The sequence below is a fragment of the Taudactylus pleione genome, unplaced genomic scaffold, assembly GCF_031769625.1.
Source record: "Taudactylus pleione unplaced genomic scaffold, aTauple2 ptg000437l, whole genome shotgun sequence".
Lineage (NCBI taxonomy): Eukaryota > Metazoa > Chordata > Amphibia > Anura > Myobatrachidae > Taudactylus > Taudactylus pleione.
The window spans coordinates 5,695,748-5,716,838 of record NW_028284839.1 but is presented as its reverse complement, the minus strand read 5'-3'; the positions used below and the strand labels follow the sequence as shown (position 1 = coordinate 5,716,838).

Here is a 21,091-nt window from a genome sequence, read left to right as displayed (position 1 = left end):
TAAGGGGAGACCATTAGGACATGTAAGGAGAGATCTTAGTGACCTTTGGGGCATGTAAGGGGAGACCCTTAGGGTAAGTAAGGGGAGATCTTAGTGACCTTTGGGGCAAGTAAGGAGGTTTCAGGTCACCCAGTGAACTGCAGAAAATGTCTCACCACTGAGGTAAGTGGTTTTCCTTTCGAATTACCTACCTCAGTGGCGAGACATTGTTTGCAGCACACTGGGTGCCCCTGGAAGTGGGTATAAAAGAAGGAGATATGACCTAGCCCCCCACCTCCCCCCAGAAAGGAAAACAGATGATATTCTCTGCATTTTAAATCTTGCTGACAAAACAGCTGAAAGTCAGTGTCTTTGAAAATGCTTCATATACTAAATATATAGGGGTCAGATTTATTAAGGCAGAGAGATAAAGTGCCAACCAATCAGCTCCTAACTGTCATTTTTGAGACACCTGTGATGTGACAGGAGCTGATTGGTTGGTACTTTATCTCTATCCACTTTTTCTCTCCAAGCTTTGATACATCGCTCCCCCCCATTCTTAGAGTGGACTTATTAACACCATAACTTATACCTTAGTTTTGTGGGGAGAAAGGTATCCCAAAGTAATAACTAAAAGGCAGATACTGCATGAGGATATTAAAATGAAAACGCAACAGATGTGCTGTATAATATTTCACAGGTCTACGAATGAAATAACACATGAGAAAACCCCTATATACCCAGAAGTATAGCAATAGATAAAAATACGAGTGGTGGACAATATGATTATAGAACAATGGGTCTCATTCAGACCCGCTCGCGAGTGCTGTACGCTCGCAAGCGGGTCGATGGTACCCAAATGCGCATGACTGAGGCACCTCCACCGTGCGCATGCGCGAGACCCGGCGAGCGACGGGGAAGCCGTCGCTCAGGGTCTTGCACCAAAGGGGGCGTGCTGTCGATGGTGAGTGACAGCACGCCCCCTTAGGTGGGCGTGCCGGGGGCGTGGATGCCCAGACAGAGGCCTACCGTCTGGGTCCGGCCCCACTGACATCACTAGTGATGTCAGTGGGAGTGTTTTTGGCTCTGATAGAGCCAAAATCACTCCAGGGCTTGCGGCCACGAGACCCTACCGCAAGGGTCTCGTCGCAAGCCCGATGGACGCGATGGTCTTGACCATCGCAACCATATTTTTGGCCGCTCGCATAAGCTGTGGGTGGTCACCCACAGCTATGCGAGCGGCCAGGAGGCCGCACCATTTTCAGCTAGGATGGCCCTGATTCAGAGCGAGCGCTCTGGTCAGAGCGTCTGGCTCTGAATCAGGCCCTATGTGTGGTGTACTTATGTTCAACTTACACTATATACACTATTGAAAGAATAAACCGCATGACCGTTCGTCCGGCTGTAGCTGTCGATATCGACAGCCTGGCGCTAGCCTATCCCAACAGCAGGGACAGCGCTGTCCCTGCTGCGGTGGCTGCCGGCTCCAGGGCTCCACGCGGGGATCTCGCGATGCTTGCGAGATCCCGCGCATGCTCAGTGGAGCCGGCCCGGACAGAGACACAGCGCATCAGCACTAGGCTGATGTGCTGCTGTCTCTAGCGGGTAGCGCTGGAGGGGGGAGTTAACGTTCCCCCTCTCCGGCCGATGAGATGTTTATACATCTCATCGGTAGTGCTTCCTGCTTCGCCTCGGTAAAGAGGCGAATCGGGAAGCGTTTTTAGCGGCACGGTAAGTGCCGCTACAATACATCTACCCCATTGTTCTTTAAATGGAAACTGTTACTGACCACAATGGTGGACACAATGAACAATTCTAGCGCTCTCCAAATGATTTGTATCACTAGCTGGTGACAAAATTTATAATGAATATTTTTTCTTTCAGTAAATGGCTAGCACATCCTCTGACGTACCTGTTGTCCAAACTTTTCTTCAGTCGAGCCTTATTACTCGCTCCAGATTGCCCCGAGTAGAGAGATTTTCATTTTAACAGTCCTGTATTTCACCATACTTCTGACAGCAAATGCAAATGACTGAAATCACAGGGAAGAGCTAGTATTGTTAGTCAGTACAATTATGGAAATTAAAGGGATTACACAGAACAGAACTTCAAGGGTAATAGGATGAAAGTATAAGCACCCTATAAGACAGGATTTGGCAACGTGCGGCACTCCAGCTGCTGTGGAACTACACATCTCAGCAAGCCTTACCACAGTTTTGGTCTTAGGGCATGCACAAAGGCCTTCCGCTGCTATAAAAGATTTTGGAGTCTATGTACTAAGCTTTGGAGAGAAATAAAGAACCAACCAATCAGCTCCTAACTGTCATTTTATAGGCTGTTTGAAAAATGACAGGAGGTGATTGGTTGGTACTTTATCTCTGTCCATTTTCTCTCTCTTCAAGGCTTAGTGGTTTCCCACCACTAGATCTACACTAAAAAGATAGACAATGTCTAGATAGACCCCAAATGGTAGACAGAGACAAAAAGTCGACACATAAAATGTCGACATGGATGAAGAACGGTACAAACGGTCGACAGGATCAAAAGGTCGATATTGAAATAGTCAAATCAAAAAGGTTGACGCAATTTTTTTTTTTTTTTAGTGTTGGTGATAGGCTTTATGAGGGACGGTTAGGGACTAGGAGGGATGGTAAGGGTTAAGCACTTACCGGAGGGTTAAGGTTAGGGTGAAGAGTAGGGTTAGAGAAAAAAAAACGTGTCAACAATTTCAATGTCAACCTTTTTGTGTCTTGACCTTTTGTCCCTGTCTGCCATTTGGGGTCTACCTAGACCACAGCTTCTCAAACTCTGTCCTCAGGACCCTAAACAGTGCATGTTTTCCAGGTCTCTTCACAGAATCACAAGTGAAATAATTAGCTCCACCTAAATGTGTCAGTGAGCAATGAATACACCTGTGCACCTGCTGGGTGACCTGGAAAACGTGACCTGTGTGGGGTCCTGAGGACCAAGTTTGAGAACGACTGATCTAGACATTGTCTATCTATTTACTGTAGATTGTTTATTCCAAACTCCGCTTAGTACATAGACCTCTTTATATGAGAGGTGTTTCTAATTCAGAGGTTCCCAAACGCGTCCCTCAAGGCTCCCCAACAGTTCAGGTTTTAGAGATATCCATGGTTGAGCACAGGTGGTTAAATCAAATTGACTGGTACTAATTAAGTCTCCTGTGCTCAACCATGGATATCCCTAAAACCTGAACTGTTGGGGAGCCTTGAGGACCACGTTTGGGAACCTCTGCCCTAATTTATTGTTTTCTTAAATATAGTATAATCATCCCTGATCTTATACATGGCATGGCAACGGGACACAATCATTGCGAATACACAACGACCCTCTCTTTTTATAAATAGAGAAAAGGTAACTTTAAAGTACTTTTTCATCTCTTATACAGTAACTCAGTATTATTTTAAAATATTTCCTGACACAAATTAAAGGGGACTAACAATTTTTTTTTAACAAGCATTAGTTAAGTACTGTGTGTTTCAATACATATTATTCCAAATTCAGTCTCTGATTCAAGTGCCTCCATATATAAATGCTCTTTCCTTGGATGCTGGTTTCTGGGCCTGATTCAGACCCGGTCGCGAGCGCTGTGCGCTCGCAACCTGGTCAATGGTGGGCCAGTGCGCATGCGCACGATGGAGCCGGCTCCGTCGTGCGCATGCGCGAGACCCGGATAGCGACGGGCACTCCGTCGCTCCGGGTCTTGCACCAAAGGGGGCGTGCTGTCGATGTTGAGTGACAGCACGCCCCCTTTGGTGACAGCACGCCCCCTTTGGTGGGCGGGCCTGGGGGGGTGGCTGCCCAGACGGAGGCGTTCCCATGAGAACGCCTCCGTTTGGGGGCGGCCCCACTGACATCACGAGTGATGTCAGTGAGAGAGATTTCGGCTCTGTTTGAGCCGAAATCTCTCTCTGAATCAGGGCCGGCCTTCTGGTTTTTTAGAGCGGCCTCCTGGCCGCTCGCATAGCTGTGGGTAACCACCCACAGCTATAGCGAGCGGCCAGGAAGATGGTCGCGATGGTCAAGACCATGCGACCATCGGGCTTGCGACGAGACCCTTGTGGTAGGGTCTCGTTGCCGCAAGCCCCAGAGAGATTTCGGCTCTCACAGAGCCGAAAACTCTCCCACTGACATCACTCGTGATGTCAGTGGGGCCGCCCCCAAACGGAGGCGTTCACATGGGACTCCTCCGGCCCGCCCACCAAAGGGGACGTGCTGTCACTCAACATCGACAGCACGCCCCCTTTGGTACGAGACCCGAAGCGACGGTTTGCCCGTTGCTATCCGGGTCTCGCGCATGCGCACGACGGAGTCGGCTCCGTCGTACGCATGCGCACTGGGCCACCATCGACCCGCTTGCGAGCGGGTCTGAATCAGGCCCTCTGTCCCTTCTTGCAGTTACCTATGTGCTTATAAATGTTCTCCGCTGTAATGTTTCCGTGCGATGTCCCCATGAAGTGCAGCACAGCTGATGCCATTAGCATAGTGCTGTCCTGTTTATATCCCTGTTTCCTGAAGTTGTCTAGCAACAGAGAAAACGTGATGAAACATTCAGAGCTGTATGCATTATAGATGTGCTCCATGAATAGTGTGTGGCGTGCGCTTTCTCTGTGAGTCAGACTGAGACAACAGGACCTTATGCAAAGCTTACAGTCCCGTCTCAGCCGAAACAACTGGCTGCGCGGTAACAAAAATACAGAGAGTTGTGTCAGGGCCAGTCCCCGATACAATCACCAGAGTGAATATTTCCTTTTATCTGATGGGGAAAGCGGTAGCTTGTATCATTATTTATGAATATCTCGCTGTAACTATTAACCTATTAAAGGATAATCTTTGGGATCACTTTTGCATAATATACAGTAATATCCTATTTTAATGAGATTTTATTAACCTAACATTTGTGTGCCCTTGTGCAACTTTTACTAAATACACTGCTCTCTTTTTCCGGTCTTTTTTTTTATTTGTTAGTTTTTATTGCCCTAGGATATGGCGCAGAACTGCTCTGGATACAGTTGTATACAATACTGTGAGCACAGCAGAGCTGTGTCATATCCAAAGGCAACAAAAATAAAACCACTCTGCCTGATGATAGAAAGACACGGGCAGAAACCAGAACTAGGAGTCAAAGAGGTAATGTGATGCTTTTAGTAAGGGTGGGTGCATAGCGACAAGTTATAGTTATCTGATGTTGGACAACACCTTAAAGAAATGTTTATGCAATGTCCAATTCCCTTGCTCACCGCACGCGTGCAAGTTTATCTGTCCAGTTGGTATAAAGTTACCTGCCTTCTGGGCATACTTCTGCTCTAAAACTTAATTACGTAGAATGGCGCACCCCGGGTTTAGGATTGCAAAATTTAGGTTCAGATATCAAGGTACACAATTATGCATGTCTTTTCTTTGAGGGGTAGACTGCAATTGTTGCCATTGCATTATATAGGCTCTGTGATGTTATGTGCCTGTTTATACATCTCTAGACTTATTTTTTTTGCATTTTTGTTTTTCATTTTAAGCAGGGTGAAGGGGAAAATTCTGTAACAAACATGAGCCCAGAGTCCAGAGTTTTACTCAAGATACAAGAGACAGCTGTGGCAAAACAGTTACTTCCGACCACCGCCCCAGGTAAGAATACAGATGACATCTCCAGTAAATGGCCGTAATACTGGCCTAACATCTACACGTATATCCAAAATGTGACCACAACAAACTCATCAACCAATGTGACCTAGATTCATGACCTACTGGTTAGTGATAGAGAATCTACAGTTATAGTGGGACAATTTGTGCTTTTGAAGTCGCTTCTCATGTGAACAGTAGAGTCACAAACATTATTTACACCTCCTACAAATATTTCCCTATTGATGACAATAAATTGTATCTATAATCGCCACGTACATGTCAAAAACCAGATGCACAAGAAAGAAGTCTTTTAAATAAAGCAAAAACAACATTTGCATCCTTACATATTACTGTTTGTAACACATTAAATATATTGAAGTATTTATAGGATCTGGACGCATTACTCTGGAAGTAACATAGAAATTAAATCCGTATTATATTTTTTACTGAGAATTGTTAGACAATACATCAAATGGTTTGTAACGTGTAGAAAGCCACTCCATCAGCCCTGTCCTTCATCAAATATTAACACTTATATTTTTATCATTGTCTGCTCCCCTTCCAGCCACAATACAACACAATTCAATGGCTCCATAAAATATTCAGTGGTATAAATAGTGACTGCACCAGGGCAGATAAACACTGACATGGTGATACTTTGAATTTCGGCAGGTCACGTTACTTCAGTTCTCCAGAAAGGCTGCACATTATATGACATCATCGACTGCGTCCCAATCAGACGGTGGAAGGAGTTTATGAGGACGCTGGAGCTTCCCGACAAGGAGATAGAGATGGTGGAAGTGGAGATTTGCAACTTTCGAGACCAGCAGTACGAGATGCTTAGGAGATGGTGTCAGCTAAAAATGTCTACCATGGACTCCATATACCGAGCACTGGAGCGGATGAACCTATGCGGGTGTGCGGAAGAACTTAAAGCAAAGATAGAACATCATCCTTAATTCTAGAAGTGTTTGAAGTACAATGGGAACGTATGGGATTAAGCACTACATCACTCTTATAAATTGTTCCATCTTAGTGGTGCAATATGGATAGAGAACAGCTTGATAAGAAAGAATTCTAACACAGAATATGAATGTCTGATTAGTGATTTATTTAAAATAAAAACAAAACAAAAAAGTGTCCCATAGTCCTGATTAAATCTTTAGAAACATAAAATAACAGGAGGTACTTTCTATTGTCAGAGTTACTGAAAGCATCTGTTTGTTGTAAAGGCTTAAGGTGGCCATACATCACAGACCGGATTTTGCGATCCGGCGATGCCATGGGAAGTGCCGGCGTTTCCGGGTGGAAACGACGACCTCCCACCATCGATGTTCTGCGCTCCGTCGCCGGATCGCAGACATTTTCCATGTTAAATGTTGGCGATTTGACGATCGCGATCATTTTTTGATCACGATCGTCAAAATCCAACATGTTGAATTTCTGCGATCCCGGGTTGCCGCATCGCTGGATCGTGGCAATCAATCTCTGATGGATGGGCCCCATTAGTTGTAGGGTGGCCAAAACTGTAATCCCGGGATTTGGGCCCAAAATTGCTGGGATTTGAATCCTGGGATTGTAGGTTCCAATATCTGGGATTTCTGGATTGAGCAGCACATGTCTTCTTTATGGCGGGCAGTGCTGAGCACTCGGCTCATTCTCTCCCCGGCTGTGTAGGGCGCCGCGTGACTAGTAGGTCGCGCTGCACAGCCCCACGCCGGCCGTCCCCTTCAGCAGCAACATCTATTAACAAGGACCAGAGGTAAGTGTCTATGACACTGAGCAAACCTGTATCTTCGAAAAAGTACAGAATAAAAAATATTTTCATTGACCAACTCAATCCGGGGGATCCCAGGGACCCTGGGATTGAAAAAACGGCCTGGGATTGGCCTCCCTAATTGTGACATGTGAAGTACAAAGAACCAATAAATAACATTGTAGGGTATTCCTTACGGCAGGGGTGGGGAACCTTTTATCTGCTGAGTACCATTTTGATATATATCATTATTCGCAGGCCACGCCCCCAACATGTGACGTTGCACAGGGTTGGGGTCACAATTGCCGGTGATTACAGCAATGCCCGGGGCATCCTGAGGATGCTCCAGGAGCTGTAAGGGCAGCGGTGTGACCATCTGAAGCATCCTAAGGATGCTCCAGGCGGCACTACTGCATAGATTCTGGCTGCAGGATGCCATTCTAGGAACCCTACTAGCCAGATGAGGCTAGCAGAAAAAAGCTCAGAGGGCCAGACCAAATGATTCCGCGGGCCTTATACGGCCCCCGGGCCCGAGGTTCCCCATCCCTGCCTTACGGTAACAGCAGTAATGGAATGGAATGCCAAAATCATTATCAGCAGGGTCACCTGACAGCTAAAAAGTGTCCTGAATTTTAACCAAATATAACAAAGCAACTGAATTGTGCTATTTTTTGAATAATGTTCCAGAGCGGATTCCAGTTGCCATTTTGCACTTGGGAATTTTTTTCCCATCTCATTTGAGACAAGTGAAAATTGATTCGTCTGTTTTTTTTTTTTTGTCCATATACATTGACAATAGAAATAAAATAGGCAGGAAGAGAGGTAAAGTTATGCACTGAAGTAGGACACTCACCTCAATATTGGCCATAAACCTTAGCCAAAATAATTTACGGAAATATCACGAATCTCATCCAGAAAGTGTGTACAGCAAAAGGCACATCCCGTAACTCTTAAATGGTGCCTAGAATAGCGAGGATCTAGGGAAGAAGAACAAATACTGAAACATGGAATGCCCTTTATTTCATACTAGCTGATGTACCTGGTTTCACCTGGGTAGACCTTAGATATTTTAATTTCTTTCATACTATCTTAACTTAATTTATATGCTTAGTTTATTTTATGCCTCTTGTGTAAAGGAGCGTATTAGTATCAAGATGAAGGGCGGTAAACCCCTAAGACGAACTCGAACAGTTGCCCAGCCGCCACCATTTTGCATAAACCACCATAGGTAATGGGTTGGGACATGTCAAGGAGGTACTCAGTGTAGTTGTCCCCCTTGCTGACATGGGATATGATGGAGAACTCCTCCCAATTGCCTACCATGTGCTTCACAATTAGTTCACGCGCCTTCCTAGCCATTAGCCGAGTGTCATACATGAGATTGGAGAGGGACTGGAACAGGCAGGCTCCACCTCCTGTGATGGGGACAATGGTGTGAGGCACTATCTCCCCTTTAACATTCACAACACACTATTGCCATGTTCGAGAAAATGAAGTGAAGTATCCAAATGGAAATAACCTATTCAAAGTGTTAAGTCCTTAGCAGTGGCGGCTCCAGAGGAGGGGCTGTAGCACAGTCCAATATTCAAATAGGGGAGTCACTCCAACTGCCACCCCAAATGCTGCCAAACATCGCCGGCAGTTGGTGTGGCTCCCCTATTTGAATATTGGACTGTGCTACAGCTCCACCTTTGGAGCCGCCACTGGACGCAGACAATGAGCTCGACAGTCCCACAGCCCTTGGGCAATGTTGCTTTGTCATCCAATTCGAGAGGAAGTATATTACCACTGTTCACCCCCTTCAGGGGTCAAATTTAAAAAATGTCCCGCTTAGTGGGTGCTTACATCATTGGAAGGCATAGTGTACTCCCAGAATTTCATGTTTCTATGTCAAGGCGTTTGGGCTGGGAGTTGATGAGTCAGTCAGGACATTATACAGGGGGAGGAAACATTTGAGAACTTTTCACCCCCTTCAGGGGTCAATTTTAAAAAATTCCCAGCTTAGTGAGCACCTACATCATGGAACGAGTATGCTCCTCGAGATGCATGTTTCTAGGTAGGTCCAGGGGTTTGGGCTGGGCGTTGATCAGTCAGGACTTCTGTTTTAATATATATAGCTTTCTTAACATCCTTATTTGATTGACTGAAATGATTTTATGTGTGTGCTTCACACAGCACCAGAGGGGATCATCATTCCCACTAATTCACTCAGCACCCTGATGTCTGTACTTTGCAGTTGGACAATCTCTTCAATGGTCTTGTGCTTTGCAAAAGTGCTGTCACCGGTTCCCAGTGAACGGATTACACAGTCAGCCCACAGTACGGCTGCCTCAACGATCAATTTTCGGGTGACTAACATGTTCCATGACCATTAAAAACATTTTTGTTCCGTGAAATAAATGTAGAGGTCACCAAGTCTTTGCAATTAACCCATTGTATAAAGTCACGTATTGTTGTTGAATCTGATTTGGTTTTAAAGAGTATCTTCCATAAAGTCAACATTAGAATAATGAGTAAATATCTAATTAAACATAATATAACGGATGGAAACAGAGATCGGCATTTGTAGTAAAGGAAAATGAGGCGGCATTGGTAATTAGGCATTATTTGTACTGAGGCGGCATTGGTACTCAGGCGGCATTGGTAATAAACTTAAATAAAGCTATTAAAAAAAAATTCACTGATCTGTAAAGCGTATTAACTTTGTACAAACAGTATTAAAAAGGTGCACTTACTGCTCAAACAGAGGGAGACAACAAGAGCATGACCCCTAGGACTGCAGCCTAATTATTCAATAGGCAAGTTGGACAAATTACACACTATAGGTGAAATAGAAGATATAGAAGGTGGGGATTTATTAAACCTTCTAAAGACGACAAGTGGAAGTGTTGTCCCTAGCAACTAATCAGATGCTATCATTTATCTAGTACATTCTATAAAATGATAGCAGAATCTGGTTGCTATGGGGAAACACTTCCATTTGTTCCCTTTCGAAGATTTGATACACTTCCCCCATAACCGTAATATGGTAAACTACTAAAGCTACATTTTATTTCTTGGTGACATTCTCCCAGCAGCATAGGAAACTATTTGAAGAAACCAGAAAACTTAGTCACTTTATTTGGAGGTTTCTAAAACACACCTCTGGGGCCGGAAGCTGGAAATCCCCAGTTGCCGCTGGTGAAATGTGAGGGCAGCCATCTAAGGGCCTGATTCTGTAAGGATCGCAATTGCAAAGTGTGCACGCAGACAGCTTTGCAGTTGCAATCCTTACAATAATGCAAATGCAGCAGGAGGTGTATGACGGCGGTCGATGGTCACGATGGTGGATGGCGCCAGGGCTCCGGCCAGCTGAGTAAGCCGGCTAGTAAGCCCAGGACACTGCGTTGATGAATACAGATCCTGGGCTGGTCACACGCCCGGAAAACGGGACGGACATGCTCCTGTTTCCGGGAATGCCGGTCGACCCCACCCCCGCACTGTCCCTTAAATGCCTCTGCCTATCAATCAGGCAGAGGCATTTAAGAGTTTGTGTGCGTCTACACAGGACCCATTCTGCAAGTGCACTGCGATCAGCTTGCACAGCTGAATCAGGCCCTAAGGTCACTCCAAGACTCCTCGTTTAGTTCGCTAAATAAACCATTTGTAAACACGAGGCAAATAAGAGCCTTAATTTGGGTACACACCATACGAGCTATCACCCCATATATCGTACACATCGTATAGTACACATAGCATAGTGTGTATGCCCGATTCGGTGTTCTCAGCCATTGTTCATTGAATCATCCCAGCTGCTATGCTGCACATCAAATGGGACGATTTCATGGCTGACGCAGCGTTGTTACATGCAGCACGTAACGAAACATCGCTCTAGATACGCACTATGAAAGACTATCTAACCAACAACTCATGCCAAGCAGGATTACCCCTTAAGCTACATATACACGTAAATATTTTCTGTCCAACCATCCAACTAGTTGATTGGTTGGAATGAAGATCTGGTAAGGTATGAAAGCAAATGACAATCAGCAATTTGCTCCCAAACACCGGAAAATGGACAAAAACTGTTGTTTGAACAAATTGTTTAGATCAAACATTTAACAAACGTGTCTGACGACCATTTTCATCTGTTTTCTGGCATTTACGAGCAAATTGCTGCTCATCATTTACTCCCATACGTTACCAGATTTTCATTCCAACCAATCAACTAGTTGGATGGTTGGATAGAAAATCTTTATGTGTGTATGCAGCTTTAGAGTTTATTCTTTTTTTTTTTTTATATATATTTTATTGCAAAAAGCATTTAAAGTGTTTTAACACAATTCACAATGGTGAATTTGACACACCCACTAAGCCATAACAAACACACAAACATCATATTTTTTAAAACATACTATAGATTTATTTTCTTTTATATTTATACAATATAGATCTTTATATATGTCTGTGTTTATATATATATATATATATATATACATCCCAAACATTTATAGAAGAAACCAGGACAAACATGCAATGGCAGTGACAATGAGTATGGCATCTGTGTATTATTTTATATACCAAATATTTTAATATATATATATATGTATATGTTACCATATCTTCTACTCAAAATATATTTTAAAAAAATTGTACACCCGCCACATTTGACATTTTCTAATGTCTAACAATAAACATATATCTTTTATATTTTTATATACAATATTTAAAAACTCCTACAAAGCAGACATTTCCTGATGCAAATCCTTCCTAGTGTGTAATAAGATGCATGGTTGGTTAAATTGTGAAATATTTCATATTTAAAGCAGAGATGCTGTAAACGCCATAAAATGTACTTATACAACACCAGGGAAGAGTTTGTCAGTGGACAATAAATAAAAAAAAATTAACAGAATTAACTTAAATTTTCTCCCCAAAGCAACAATTGTGGAGGTCATACATATTTCATTGTAGCTACAGAATGTATTGATTCCCTCTTAGTGCCAAACCATGCCACTGACATTTGGGTGTGGCTTCAAGGAGATCTCTTTAGTTACAACAGTATGGTTTTTTCGGGGACAAAATGGCTTTCATGGACGTGCGCTACTAAACAAAAAAGATAATATTACCCTTTTTAGATAATGACTGCACATTGCCAAGATCATTCCTCTTGTGATTAGAGGTGCAAATTCTATTACTTTCTGAAACTGTGTGTGATCAGCTCTGAAGACCTACAGACATCATCAGAATATTTGTGTAAAACTTTTTTTAGTGAACAAGGGACTGGAGACCTGTCCATGCTGTGACATTGCCAATCTCTTACTGTATAACCCTGAACGGCTACTCAGTCAGATATAGCTACCAATCACAGGGCAGATTGTTTGCACAGAAGGCAGAATTAATCCACATAACCAACAAACAGGCAGCTTGATAAGTAACCTCTATCTGCATACTGGTCCAACTGGGATATCTGTTTACTAGTGACTAGTATGGTGGGCATACTAATAGAGGTTAAGCCTTACATGATGTTCTAATACTGTGTGTATATCTTTAAATTCACCACTCAGCCAGCCACTCCACTAGAGAACATTTATTGCTGCACTTTTTCATACCAGAATATTTTAGACATTTGGATACTGGCTGGGATTCATTAGCTAAAGGCAAGATCCAACTTTGACACTTGGGTGGTTTACTGTATTTGTATATATTCAATAAAAAGATACTGTGCAATGACTCAGACTTTATGTTGTAAAAATTGTCCGAAAAATTAAATAAAATGTAATTAAAAATATTTATTTCTCATATCTATATATAAAAAAAAATATTTAATTTTATTTTTTCTGAGAAAATTACAACATAAAGTCAATTTTATAGATATGAGAAATAAATTATATTTAATTACATTTTATTTTATTTATTGCATGAAAATGTTTTCTATGAAATCTGCTTGTTATAATGCTGAATGTGTATTAATAATTCACATACTGAACCAATATTTAGGAAGGTGCAGCTTACTAATTCACTAAGTGCCCCATTGATGTCAGTGTCCTAGTGATTTGGCTGGATATAGCTAGTGTGTGGGTGATGGATGCCCTTTACACAGAAGAATGGGAATAAGATGGAGAGGCTACTGTGCTTCTTTAAACGTGACTATTAAATACTACATAAAATATTTTACGGATAACAACTATTTTTGTTTCCATTTTTGCAATCTTCCTTCTTTATTTTCACTGGTTGACATTTATGGAAAGTGGACCACTGACAAATGTGCAGAAAATGTGAATGAATCCTGTAATAACTTGGAGATGCTTGAACATTTTGAACTGGCTCAAAATTGGATGGAATATTATTGATTTAATAGTCATTAATATGTATGCTACATAATAGTCTTTTTAAAAATTATTTAAATAATATTTTTAATTAATAAAAATAAATGTTAGCATCAGACACGTTCACGTTCGCAATTAACAACTGACAAAACGTAACTATTTTATTTTGAATTTGTGCGCACCGGCTTCGGTTTACGAATTTAGGACAAATTTGTAAACTTTTTTAGTATACGGTCTTTAGAGCAAATTCAAGTATCAATATGTGACCAGTTCCACCATTTCTAATAACCACTAATCTGACACTATACTTTGAAAGTTAAAGCTAGGTCTTATCCACATAGGAACCAATAACATCTGCACCATATTGAAGGCGCTTTCAACATACCAAGGAAATCTATACGTATGGACAGGTTTCTGATTAGCAGCTCATTGGAGGCACACTCAAAGAGGAACACAGCAGATGCCTCACTGGTACCCTTATGTACAAGGCCATATATGTTACTATGGTTTAACACAAACTTTTCTGCAAACTTCCCGGTGTAATGTTCACAAATATGGTGTCAACATTTCAGTGCAAAACAAGTAAATAACTGTAAACTCTGCAGTGTATTGCCTCTTATCTGTAGGCGTTTACGGTTTGTGTTCCCAGCTGCTCTCTGCTTGTAGTGTAAATCCGGGTCGCCATGGGGGATTGATGCTAGGCTGGTTGGCCTGCAGGATTACAGCAACCGCCCAAAATGTATCTGTATCCCGTGGCTGTGACGGCATAGTAACAACTTGTTAGTGCATCTTTCTGTCTCCTGCGCTCGTTTTCTCAAGCACATTTAGGTACTTTGCGAGTGGTCTATCACATGTGCGCAGTCTAAATTGCAAGACGCCACAAGGTAAGGTGACAGTGTATCCCCACACCATTACAATGAATGTTCCGTTTTCTTTATTGGAGTTGTTCTGTCCCTTCAGCGTTGTCGTTGCTGCAGCTATTTACCATGGAGACAATAGAATAGTCAGGAAAGGGAGAACACAAACGGTAAGGGGATAGAAATAAGATGCAATAGCCTGCACACGCTGCATAAAACAAACAAGTAAATGGAAATATCATGTAACAACTGCTATTATGCAAACAAATTTGTGTTGAAATGGAAATAACCCCTTCAAGACATAAAACTGAATGTAAACGAGAACTATGTAGAAAAGGACTGACTTCCAGATGGGCCAACATTTACCTATGCTCAAACTGCGCCAAATAGGTTATCGCACCACGGACTTTGCTACATAGCCGTACCAAAACACTACCCCTAAGTAACTAGCACACTATAAGCAAACTATGTAGCAGAATTAGGGAAAAAGTAGCAGGGAAAAAGTATCAAAGTTTAGGAAAAGTACAGAATTTGGGTTAAAAACAGGTAAAAGACAGCTCGCCATGCACCATTCGGCTTAATCAGCGACTCTGTACCAATTCCTTTGCTTAAACAAAACAAATCCTAAATACCTAGGATGCTATTTGCGGATTAAGGACCTCATTCAGAGTCTCTCGCAAGATGCGATCGCTCGCTTGTAAAAAGGGGCCCGGTATGCAAATCAAGCGATCACTCTTTGCGCTGTAAGGACGCCCTCTATGTCTTAGGGAGCGTCGGCAGTTAGCGTACGCTGGACTATAAAATCTCCCACCTGTCACTCGCAGCACACGTCATCTCCGAGAAAGTGTCTGATTAATCGTGAACATCGAGGGCCATTTGAGCTGCTCGCAGCGCTTGGGGTTGACCTAACCTACCCCAAGCACTGCGATCACTTCAGGCAAAAAAACAACCAAGTCACGTGTGCGATGACGCTTCTTTGCTAATTATGCACACCCATTAAACGCCGTTCTGACGGTCAGACATGCCTGCGTTCGCACAACCACTCCCCCGTTCACAAGCACCTTCCCCTGTTACCACCGACAAACGGCGCAATCTGTCACTCAAAGCAGCGACCTTGTGTACTACGAGTGCTCGATTGTACATCGCAGACACTAGTTTGCGCACGCGCACTGCGACACAGACGCATGCGCAGATGGGCGACAATCGCTCCTAGCGAGCGAGCGGCTCTGAATCAGGTCCTAAATCCAAAATTGAGGAGAAAGTAACAGGAAAAGTAGAGATGAGCAAATTTCAGGAAAAAGTATGCAGCAAGGGAATTGAACCAGGTGTCTCGCACCACATGGCATAATAGTGATGGATGTATGAGGACACATCTGTATACCAATACAACAATCTCATTTTTACTAAAGAGCTGATCTATAAAGGAAACGTTTAGCGTGGTCTATTTTACACTACGCCTGGTACATGAGGTCTGCACCAGCTCATCCTCACAATAACAAATGCGGTTCTCTACGTGCTGAGACTTCTCCTGAAAGGCTTTAGGCACACTCTAAGGTTACCAACTGCGCACACTAATGCCCCCTACACCCAATGCCTCTTCCTCCGTTTTTAATGGAGGAAAAACAAGTGCTTGGTAAAGTTCACACAGCAGAAGAGGAGAAGTTAGCCGTTAATGGGTGTGTACAATTCCACGCATTTTACCATCTATTATGGTAGCCAATCTCAGCTAACTTCCCTATGCACCTCTATGGTGTTGAAGAAAAATGAGCAAAGATACTGGTTAATGAGGTGCCTTCACCTAACTGATCCAGAGGCACTTAGTGGACACCGCACAGAATTGAATTCCTTCCAAAGTGAATATAATTGAGTAAATACCATAGAGCTCCATGAACAATACTGCCCCTAGGCACATGAGCATTTTGTATATTATCTGATTTTTAAGTGAAGATTCTCACAACCCTGACAGTGCTTGTAGATGCTCCCTATGTGAAGTAATACAGATGGGGGCTCATCCCTGAGACCCCCCCAAGGTTTTGGTATCAGAGATAAAAGAGAGCTCCCATCCCTGAGGCTTGAAGTGATGCAGCACCTGAGACAGCAGTCATCCAATCAGCATGGACGCCTGCTGTCACCTAATTGTGCAAACTCTTATTTCACCTTACTTATGAATAGTGGGCAGTGGTGTGGTTTACATATTAATGTAGGTATTTAACAAAGGAGTGATCAAACTCCTAAACAGTCGGGACTGTTGCGTCACAAGGGGGGTGCGGGCCGCACCCGGATGTCACTCGCCTAGGGGTGACACCAAGGTGCCACGCCCCCTGCTTTGCTGTGACATTACAGGGAGGGACGCCACTCAACTATTAAAGCTGTCGTTTTATCTTAAAAAAATTAATGAAAATAATAGAGTGTAAAAAGTGGCTGAATTCTATTTCCACAAATATTTTATTACCTTTTCCTGTGTATTTTGAATATTTGACCATAGAGTTGCAGTACTATAGTATGTGAGTAGGTGCGTCTATTGCTGCTAATAAATGAGAATGTGAAATCTGGAAGATAGAACACTGAAATGTAAAAGGCTTCTAAACCTAAAGCACAAAATTAAAAAGGCATTTCTTGGGTCAGTCAGAAATATGAAGCAGTTCCTTAATTCATTTTGTGGTCATCTATATTAGATAGGCTGACTGCAACGACCATACGTTATCATTACCAGGAATAGGAAAAAATATCTTCCCCCAAAATGAAAATCTTATTTTGCCACTAGCAGGAGATCTACCATCACCTGTCTAGCAACCATGGCATAGACCAGATCTATTCTTTATGTCTGTAAATTTTGTGCAAGCTATGCAAAGTTGCCCATATAGAGGTGTGCAACATAAAGCTCCCACACATCATCAATGTATTGGGCCAATTCCCAAATCCCCCACACATCATCGATCCCCCACACATCATCAATGTATTGGGCCAATTCCCAAATCCCCCACACATCATCAATGTATTGGGCCAATTCCCAAATCCCCCACACATCATCAATGTATTGGACCAATTCCCAAATCCCCCACAAATCATCGATGTATTGGGCCAATTTCCAGATCCCCCACACACCATCAATGTATTGGGCCAATTCCCAGATCCCAAATCACTGATTTGCCGATCACAATCAAAATATGGTTGTGATCAGCAAATCGTGGATTTTTAACATGAAGAATTTCACAGATTCCCTGACAGACCGGCGATCACGGATGGGCGCAGATCAGAATTTACGTCCAGCGGTTCCGGTCGGATCAGAGAATTGGTGAAAAGGTCGCCTGATGTATGGGGCCATTGAGTTGAGACCCGTGTCACATACTTTCCATTCATAGTACTGCTGGAGTTTGGGAGGCTGGGGGAGGGGTGTGTGTGTGTGTGGGGGGGGGGGGAGGGGGTTTCTGTAGATGAGAAGGGATTGTCAAACTTCAACTATCCTCAAATCATCTGCGAATACATGTGTTCATGTTATACAGGTTTAGCTGCCCTACTAAAGACGTGGGTATAACCAGCTAGTTTCAGAGTTTTCAGGAAAAATAAAATAAATAAGACAAATTGCTACATTTTGGTAATTCTATAAACAGCTCTACATAGATTATTTTCGATACCCCTAACTTGGGGGTGGTCTAAACAAAGACAATTTTGAATTACGTTGAAGTTTTTCTATAAAATGTACTAATCTTGGTTCACGCAGTCAAGATAGGAATCCGGACTCCCCGGTGTGGGATGACGGTGACTTCTAGATATGATGAAATGTTTCCAAGACTTCCGCACGTTCAACAGATGACAACATAAACCCTGACTTGACATTAAAAGGTGACGGCCCAAAAAAAAAATGCATTACTACTAATGTTTTGCTATGTCCCCTTTCTTTAGGATAATTTGCCTTTGCCAAGGCGCTAACTTTGTCTCATCATAGCCGAGCGTTCTTAGCTTTTCCGACTGCTCCTTCTCTCGTTCCGCCTCATCTTTCTTTAGCTTTTCTTGTTCTTTCCTGAAAGATAAAATGCAAAAAAAAGGTCTAAAAATGCAATTACTGGAAAAGAGGTCAGATTGAGTCACAATGTAATTTTTTTTATAGCAACTACACAAAAGATATAAAGACACATGAAACAAGTTACTAAACACTAATGAAAATATACTACTACTAATATTATATAACAGCTACTAGAAAGTCTCAAAAAAGTTTTTGAAGTCTTAGGAGATATCAAGAACTCAAAAAAGGGGTTTTCCACTTTAAATATTAATTTGCTGAATCTTCTCCATTCCCAATAATTCTACTTTTGTGGGGGTGCCTACTGTTTTGGATAAGGTAAAAACGAGACACCTGCTGATACTTTCATTTAGAAGCACTGTACGAGACCTCCACTGGGGGATAGAGCGGAACAGCATTAAAGGTGGCCAGCAGAGACCCTGCTCGATGTGAGGGCTGGGGCACTGCTAAATGTGTGGGGGTTCATGTGGCAGTTATCACCAAAATTCATACCAGTAAAAAGCCCTTTTTTCCTGCAAGTTTCAACTACAAGTATAGGATGCCCGGTCCCACTTCTGTTCAGGAGATACGTTCCCCAATTCTCCATGTGCAACTAAGAGGTGACCTTCAAACCCCCTCTGGCAGGAGAGTTTGGGAGTTCTCCTTTTAGTAAAATGAAAGCAGTCTCAGGGCTGGATTAATGGGAGGGCAACAGGGGTGGTCGTCCCTTCCGGGGCCCCCACACAGGGTCAGTCTGCTGATTGCAGGTGCTCAGGCACTGCACCTGTTCCAGGATGTCACGGGGCTGCTGGGAAGCAGCGGCACAGCACCTGTCTGTCCCCGCTGGCTTATCTCCATCCCCGCAGCCGTTTACATCCCTTCTCAGTTGGTGGTGCAGCCGCCGTGCTACTGACACTCAAAGAGGAGCAGGACGCGGGAATCGCATGCCTGCATTGCCTGGAGCACAGCAAAAATGCCGGGAGGGCAACCCACCCCAGTCAGCAGAGGTAGAGAAAACCATGAAATATATTATACAAGGGGTGAGGTTTGAGGGCGCAGAAACAATTTATATATATATTATATAAAGGGTGGGGTGAGGTGGTAGAGAATGGCGGCATTGTGTGGCATGGTGCAGTGGTGGGCACTTTGGGGCATAATATTGATACTGGTAGCATTGTATGGTATATTGGGGAAGCACTGGGCATATTATTAATACTGGAGACACTGTATGCATAATATTAATACTGGGGCATTGTGAGGGGAGGGGGGGCACCGTGGGGCATAATAATACTGTAGGCATTGTGTGGCAACATGGGGGGGCAGTGTGGAGCATAATATTAATACTTGAGGCATTGTGTGGCATCGTGGGGCATAATATTAATACTGGAGGCACTGTGGAGCATAACATTAATTCTGGAGGCATTGTGTGGCATACTGTGTCATAATATTAATACTGGTGGCATTGTGTGGCATTGTTGGGGGCACTGTGGAGCATAACATTAATTCTGGAGGCATTGTGTGGCATACTGTGTCATAATATTAATACTGGTGGCATTGTGTGGCATCGTTGGGGGCACTGTGGAGCATAACATTAATTCTGTAGACATTGTGTGGCATTGAAAGGGGCACTGTGTGGCATAATATTAATACTGGAGGCATTGTGTGGCATCATTGGGGGCACTGTGGAGCAGAACATTAATTCTGGAGGCATTGTGTGGCATACTGTGTCATAATATTAATACTGGTGGCATTGTGTGGCATCGTTGGGGGCACTGTGGAGCATAACATTAATTCTGTAGACATTGTGTGGCATTGAAAGGGGCACTGTGTGGCATAATATTAATACTGGAGGCATTGTGTGGCATCATTGGGGGCACTGTGGAGCATAACATTAATTCTGGAGGCATTGTGTGGCATACTGTGTCATAATATTAATACTGGGGGCATTGTGTGGGTTAAGGTGGGCACTGTGTGGTATACTGGGCGCACTGGACCTCATTCAGAGTCGGTCGTTGCGGCCGCACGGTCGTACGCCACCGATGTTCGCTAAACTGCGCATGCGTAAATTTCGCAGTACGCGTGCGCAAACTAGCTATTACGATCAGAAATTGCTCTCTCCTTCAACTTGGCCAGGTCGTTAGTTTGAGTGACAGGATGAGGCGTTTGTGGGTGGTAACAGGGGAAGGTGCTTGTGAATGGGGGAGTGGAGATCCGAACGCAGGCGTGCCTGACTATGCAAACGGCGTTTTATGGGAGTGCATAATTAACTAAGTAGTGTCATGGCACATGTGACATGGGAGGTTTTTACACTGACTAGATCTTAGTGCTTAAGAGAGGATATGGTCAACCTTAAGCTCTACGACCAGCTCCGATGGTCTCGATTAATCCTTATATGCCCGGATTTGACGTGTAATGCGAACGAGAAGGGGGCGTATATTTAGTCTTACGGCCGCATCCTCCCCTCACTCGTCCAGCTAACGATCACATCTTAACGACGCAACTTGCGAGCGCTTCATTTACATATCCGGACCGACTCTGAATGAGGTCC

The 21,091-nt window shown here is 43.4% G+C and overlaps 2 protein-coding genes across 2 annotated transcripts in view; one reads left to right on the top strand and one right to left on the bottom strand.

The window, feature by feature from the left end:
• The window catches only part of TNFRSF25 (TNF receptor superfamily member 25), a 103,639-nt gene extending 96,883 nt beyond the window's left edge, over positions 1 to 6,756 (top strand). Inside the window, exons 9-10 of the mRNA XM_088447769.1 lie at positions 5,517 to 5,625; positions 6,295 to 6,756. Coding sequence (XP_088303895.1) covers positions 5,517 to 5,625; positions 6,295 to 6,581 — 396 coding nt within the window. The 3' untranslated portion in view covers positions 6,582 to 6,756. The remainder of the gene's footprint in view (positions 1 to 5,516; positions 5,626 to 6,294) is intronic.
• A 10,570-nt stretch (positions 6,757 to 17,326) lies between these two features.
• Positions 17,327 to 21,091, bottom strand: part of LOC148505779 (espin-like) — a 234,769-nt gene continuing 231,004 nt past the window's right edge. The window contains exon 14 of the mRNA XM_088447752.1: positions 17,327 to 18,564. Coding sequence (XP_088303878.1) covers positions 18,417 to 18,564 — 148 coding nt within the window. The 3' untranslated portion in view covers positions 17,327 to 18,416. The remainder of the gene's footprint in view (positions 18,565 to 21,091) is intronic.